This window comes from Salvelinus alpinus, chromosome 17 (assembly GCF_045679555.1).
Source record: "Salvelinus alpinus chromosome 17, SLU_Salpinus.1, whole genome shotgun sequence".
Lineage (NCBI taxonomy): Eukaryota > Metazoa > Chordata > Actinopteri > Salmoniformes > Salmonidae > Salvelinus > Salvelinus alpinus.
Window position 1 is genome coordinate 17,266,073 of NC_092102.1, and position 6,893 is coordinate 17,272,965.

General features: G+C 40.8%; 1 protein-coding gene across 1 annotated transcript; it reads right to left on the bottom strand.

Moving 5' to 3' along the window:
* Positions 1-1,733: 1,733 nt before the first annotated feature.
* Positions 1,734-3,320, bottom strand: LOC139543246 (iroquois-class homeodomain protein irx-1-B-like). Its single transcript, XM_071349495.1, has 2 exons — positions 3,023-3,320; positions 1,734-2,820 (listed from the first exon to the last, which is right to left on the bottom strand). The coding sequence occupies exons 1-2, from the start codon at positions 3,314-3,316 to the stop codon at positions 2,035-2,037; spliced, it is 1,080 nt and encodes a 359-aa protein (XP_071205596.1). The 5' UTR covers positions 3,317-3,320; the 3' UTR covers positions 1,734-2,034.
* Positions 3,321-6,893: the final 3,573 nt, after the last annotated feature.

A 6,893-nucleotide genomic window follows, 5' to 3' on the forward strand; every position in this document is an offset into this window, starting at 1 on the left:
TGGCCTATTCCGCTCAGTGCGGCTTGGCAGGGTCGTGTTTCGGAGGACGCATGGCTCTCAACCTTCGCTTCTCCCGAGTCTGTACAGGAGTTGTAGCGATGGGACAAGACTGTAACTACCAATTTGGATATCACGAAAAAGGGGTAAAAAGTACAAAAATAAATAAGTAAAAATATAGATCATTCCAAATTCCTTATATTAAGCAAACCAGAAGGCACCATTAGCCAGGGGCTCACATCATTTTCAAACAAAACATTTGTGTTTAGTGAGTCCACCAGATCAGAGGCAGTAGGGATGACCAGGAATGTTCTCTTGATAAGTGCGTGAATTTAACCATTTTCCTGTCCTGCTAAGTGTTCGAAATCTGGGTGTCAGGGTAAATGTATTGAGTAAAAATGACATTGTTTTCTTTAGGAATATAGTGAAGTAAAAACATAAATAGTGAAGTACAGACCCCCCCCCCCCCCCCCCACTGGTGGCTCTGTCATACTTTTGTGAGAATGTCATGATCTTGGGAGGCCAGAACAGAAAGGTACTCATAAATAGACATATTAGCTTTACCTTTTAGATGCTGTAAACAAGTTAATTCTGTCACAATTCAAATGTTCCATGTAGCTTGGGTATTTTAATAATTAAAAAAGTTAACCAGCAATGTATTAGACTGTTTTGAAAGTACAGTGTGTGCTTGGATTAATCAATGCTGTACTTGTTTTAATATAGTTTGTGACAGATTGGATCCTGTTGTGTCTCCCTGTTCTGAGGGCTCACACCCTATACGGTCTATGATTATGATCCTTTGGGCCACTTGTAAAACAGGGGACCAATCTACCCTCTGTGTTAGCAATGGACTGGGTGTGTGTATCTTGAGGTGGGATGAAGAATAGAAGACAGTGCATTTCAGGCTTCTTTCCTCTTAGGTGATTTCTCATTATCACCGGATAAGTGCAGTTACAGCCCTTTACATGGAAACCTGGGTGATTGACAAGGGAGAGGTTTTTCTAGTCTTTCACCCCCCACTCATCTCCCCCTAACTGAATCTCACCCATCAGATCCTGTAGGTATGATCTCCTGTTGTCTGATTATGTCCGTTTCTCTCCTACACACACACACAATCTCTCTCTCCATGTGGAGGTTTGGAGATGCAGAAAACTGAACTGGTTTAGGTTAGCAGGCCTGCTCCCCCTTTTGGACTCTTCAAGTTGAATTGTAGGATCAATCTGTTTCTACTCATCTGCAGTTCTACTGTGTTCCATTTTGAAATGGTATTATTCAACTCCTGTCTGAATTTGGATAACGACCCCAATGCAGTTTCCTTGTTTGGGCTATGTTCCATCAAATTGTTAGTGTGACTATCACCCTGCATGGCCCAACAATGAGAGAACCAATGACTTTACTATTAATTAATTGAACTAATTTAAACTGATAAAAGGATGATTTCAGTCAGTGAACATGTGACCATGGGCCATGATTAATTGTCATCCTTGTTATTATTCAACAATATTTATCCTGCATAGATTGGGGTTTAGATAACAAATATTTAATTTGCATATCAATCAGATCTGTTAAATCTTTACAGTCAGGTATTAAGCAATATTCTTGGATAAAAATCGTAATAAACTACCAGAATAAGTTTGGAAAGCTAAATATAAAACCTTAAAATCTGATTGTGGCCTTGCCAGACCTTGCCCAAAAAACAGTAAGAACTGGTGAATGATCAACACATGACAATTCCATTTCATATTTTGAGGGATTTTATTTTACCAAAATAAATGTTAATGATAAGACAAATGAAATTATAATGTACAGATTATTAATGCAAATACATCTACACTTATGTACACAAAACATAACTCTGTAAGAGTCTTCGGTCTTACAAGAAGCCAGACAACATATAGGCCTGCCCAGCATTTTCCATAGTAAGCGTGTAGGCTACCACATAAAAAATAAGCCTGTTCCAATCCCTGGAGTTTGGCATTTTAAAGTGCGAAATATGTAAACATGTGTTTTTGGTCATTTAAAACTGTAAACGCTTCGTTAAAGAATATCGTGAGCAGTATATCTGGGAATACACAGTCCATTCCTTGATGCCCATTCTGACCAGAATTTGCCCATTTCTGTGCTCCTGGGATGACGCACATTGTCCTGGTGGGGCTTTTTCACCGTTTCCGAGGTCGCGGTTTCTGCCAAAGACCATATTTTGGGCTTTTGACACTCAACGTTGTCCTTACATCCTAGACGAGATGGGGATGATGTGCGTTCGGTGTCACTCTTTTCGACATAATTTCCCCCATGAACACGCGTGCTGTCTCTATGGTCATCGCTTGATTGTTTCTCCAGGCGTGCATCCACCAACTCTGGCGTTGAGTTGTCCACTCTATGTCCAATATCCTCCACCTTGTCATCGACGGTTTGAGGATCTATTTCTTCTTCATCAAGCAAAGCGCTTTTCTGCAGAGAGACATCACTCTTCTCCTCGTCGCTTTCGCCCTCCTCCTCGTCAGATTTCCCCTTGAACGCCCAGCTCACCCTATTCTCCTTCTTCAGCCGTCGCCTGGCGTTGGCAAACCAAGTTGACACCTGCGTGAGGCTCATCTTGGTTACGATGGCAAGCATGATCTTCTCGCCCTTTGTAGGATATGGGTTCTTGAGATGCTCGTTCAACCAGGCCTTGAGCGCGCTGGTGCTTTCCCGGGTAGCCACCTTGGCGACTCTGCTTGGGTCATCGGTTGCGCCTGGTCGGTATTGCGGGTAGAACGGCCCTCCTCGGCCGAGAAGCGCTTCATAATACGGAGAGACAGTCTTCAGGTCGAAGGAGTTGTTCTGAAAACACAAGAGAGAGTTGCAACGTTTAAACTTCTGCATAACCGACCACACTGATTTGTCAAGTGCGTAATTACGCATTTCATTTTATTGGCGAGAAAGGCAAGCATCAAGCACAGTTGTACGTTGTATCTGTTGTATTCAGATTACAAAATGTAATGAATTATCCATTAGAAGCATAGGCTATTCTCAAGTAATTTACCATGTGCGCGATGTGTCTGTAGTGTGGATAGGAGATAAAGTTGTATCCCTGTAGTCCTGAATATGCCAAAGGGACCCCAGCCATCGCAGCAAGATGAGGGGCTTGTTGCTGTTGTACCCCGGGTTGACATCCCAAAACTGGTATCTGATATCCAGGGAGCATGTTGATGTTTCTTTCAAAGAAGAAGTTGCCAAATCCAATTTGTGACGCAGGCATCCTTACGCCCTGACTATCAGATTTTGAATGACAGTATGTGCACCCTCGCGAACTTTTAATATACCCCTGTGCAGTCATGGGCGTTCCTTAGCCGCGGCGACTGACGGGTTCAAAAGACTCGCTTTCACTCGGACCAAATCCCATCAAAGGAGAACTCCGCTGTTCCTTTTAACGGTTTCTTAAAGGCGCTAAATAGCCTACGTGATACTTATCTCGAACCAAGCATTTCTATGGTGAGAGACGAATAATTAAACTTCATTTGAAATTCACAATTTTATTCTGATGCATAGGATATAGAGATCTAGCTAACTATTTCTAATAATTGACTTACTATTTTTTGTCACAACATGATCGGTAACCTTAATAATGGAACAATTCCAAACTATTAATTTATGTGTCACCTGAAATTAGCCAAAATTCCACCTTTTATTTAACAGATTTATGAACGCCCAACAAATCGTAATCATTTCACCTTTACTTACCCCAACATTTAGGAATTCCAACAAAATTAAGTGTTTTACAGGCAAAGAATAAACACATTTTCCAAAAGAGAATGAAACTCTTTTAAAATCAAACTCAAGTTTCCCATCAAATTTGATAATAAAATTACTTGAATAAGATTAACACCAGGCAGACCTATCTTGTCTGACGATCAGACCTCTGTTGGAAAATTACTTCTGAACATATAGCTGTGAATTTAGTTAGCCAACTGAATTAGTCTAATGATGTTAACAGATTTCAGGTTTCTTTCCATGACCATTGGCTGAAACTGTAATGTCTTTAATAAATTATTATTTGGATTTGTCTGAGGTTTCATCTAATATTTGTAGCTTGAATTAAGCTATTGGTTTTTGTAGGCTATACTAAATGTCCCTCAACATCTGAAACGAAAAAATGTAGGCATTATGCTGTTATTCCACAAGTCTATCGTAAACTATTAAATTAATATAAAATCGGTAAACATCTCACATATTTAGTTAGATACCAATTTACTTTATTTACTATTCCTAATTAACAAATGTAGGCTTAATCTTTGGGTGCCAATTGGTCAATGGGTTTACCTGCCTCAGAACTTTTTTGTTAATTTATTGTGATTGAACCATAACAGACTGCCCTTTACATGTCGGAGAGTTTTGTTGTGGCTTCAGCATGTCGTTTCAATGGGGCTAATTAAAAGTGGTTAAGTGAAACAGGTGTTAACTAATGCATATGATAATTATGAGATAACAAATGGTGATGTGGGAAGGTCGAATGATTGTTAAAGATGCGAGAAGCAGAAGAGTTCTTATTCCACTCTGCCCTTTCATGTTCTCCAAAAGGACATCAGTTGAAGGATACGTTTTTACAGAATTTGTGCGCACTATAGGTATTTCTGGTTCATTTCTAAAAGGGTGAATTGTTAAATATAAGTATTAATATGTCAGAGAATAACATTTAGCCATGTTTGCATAAAGGTGTCCACATTTTTTAAAATAAATATATATATATATACATATATATAATAACGCATAGCTTACATATCGTATTATCTATTTATTTGTTAAAACAAAAATAATGTTACTGAAGTAAGATACATTTATAACAGAAGACTAGCATCTGCTATTCATCTGTTATTAACAGAATTCATGAAATGCATCATCTTGATTTAAATGTTCACGTTATGCTGAACATAATCAAAAGGCTATTCCACAGATGGTTTGTGTGTGTCTGTCTGTCTGTCTGTCTGTCTGTCTGTCTGTCTGTCTGTCTGTCTGTCTGTCTGTCTGTCTGTCTGTCTGTCTGTCTGTCTGTCTGTCTGTGTGTGTGTGTGTGTGTGTGTGTGTGTGTGTGTGTGTGTGTGTGTGTGTGTGTGTGTGTGTGTGTGTGTGTGTGTGTGTGTGTGTGTGTGTGTGTGTGTGTGTGTGTGTGTGTGTGTGTGTGTGTGTGTGTGTGTGTGTTGTGCATTAGGTAGATGGAGAGGGATAAACAATGGGAAGAAATAGAGGGGAGATGGGGTATTTGGGCGAGGTCCCTCAGGCCTAGAGCAAATTTGTTCAACTGGTACAATGAGTTGACTGGAGAGCAATGAGTCAGAGGCTTAACTAATGCCATCAGTATGTCTTAAAACACAAACAGCTCAGGGCAATTGCTTTTGTCTGACTTGTAGACTGTCCTTTCAATTCTTTTCCTCTTTCGCATGTCGGCTACAATGCAGGTGTTGGTCTTGTTCTGACAGGTTGCATATGTACTGTTTGCTCTCAGGATGTCCCTCGTTTGCCCAGAAGAGTGGCCAAATGGAGGAGGACTGTCCTCAGTTCCCTATGAGATTCAGTATACAAGATAAGATGAATGATAGTCTCTTGTGAGTGTTATATGGCCAGCACATGCACGATTTGGCTGGTCTTAAGGTGAATGGAAAAGTTTCCTCTGTTCTCTTCGAAAACTCCCTTTTAGACAAGATTGGTAGGCCTACTTTAGTCCGTCATAGATGGATCGACTGGAAGCCTCAATGATGCCTTTCATTTCCCACTCTCATACATACTGTATCCTATATAACTGTGCCAATTAACCGTGGGCCTCTGATTAAGTCCAGGAGAAGAACCATGAAGGACAACCTTTCAAGCCCCCTTTCTCTAGTGGAACTCTCAATTATGCTTTTAATTTCCCATTCTCATACTGTATTCGATATCTGTGCCCCACTATAGTCTAACAGTGGGCCTCTGATTGATGAGAAGATCCAGGGCCATGACAACAGCGTGAGTCCTAATGAGCTACTAACAACAATGGGCTTAGGTGTGACTTCAATTACTGGTCATCACCTGCCGCTGAGCTGACACAACAAAAGGCCTAAGTACAGCATGTCAATAGAATAGGTCACGAGAAGGTGTGAACAACACAACAAAAGCTTAAAGGGAATCTACAGAGTATTCAACACCTAGTCCTTGTTAGTTTTTTTTAAACCACAACCAGATACCTGTACTTCTCCTAACAGAGAGGGAAAGTGGTAAGCAGAGAATAAATCTGGATATTTGGCATGAAGTGGGAATGGAACGCATTTCTAAAATGCTTATTTGAATATAATTTACCCAAATACAGAACTAATCACTACTAATGTAACATAAACATAGGAGGCAAGATACACTACCTCTTTAAATCTGACTCAATGAAGCAAGTCAATGTATCAACTTGCTCATTCCCTTAACATTCCGTTCCATTTCCAGGAAATTAAGTGAATGTCAACTCATGACATGGAAAAATCGTCATATAACAAATCCCATTCTTCCCAGGTAACGGGATATAGAGGGACACAACCCCAAATGGAGAAATGTAAGCAAAGCGTACATTTTATCAAGCTCTCCCACCCACTCCTCAGCTATCAACCCCTCCCTTCCCTTCGGACCCTCATCCCTCCTACCTCTTTGTCCTTTGTCATTACTCTTATCAGCTACACTCTATCATTCTTTTTATAGAGAAGTGGCGCTGAAACCGCTTGCAAATGTAAGTATGTCTTTGTTAGTATCTCGGCGGTGGGCTGCTGTCCCGCCCCTCTGGTCCCTCCTGGGTGTGCTCTGATTGACGGCCCTCTGCTGGGTGAGGGACAGGCCGTGTTCGTTAGGCTGTGACGGACAGGCCGACAGCTGGGGGACTGAATGACTGCTGGTGGTGCTGGTTGGGC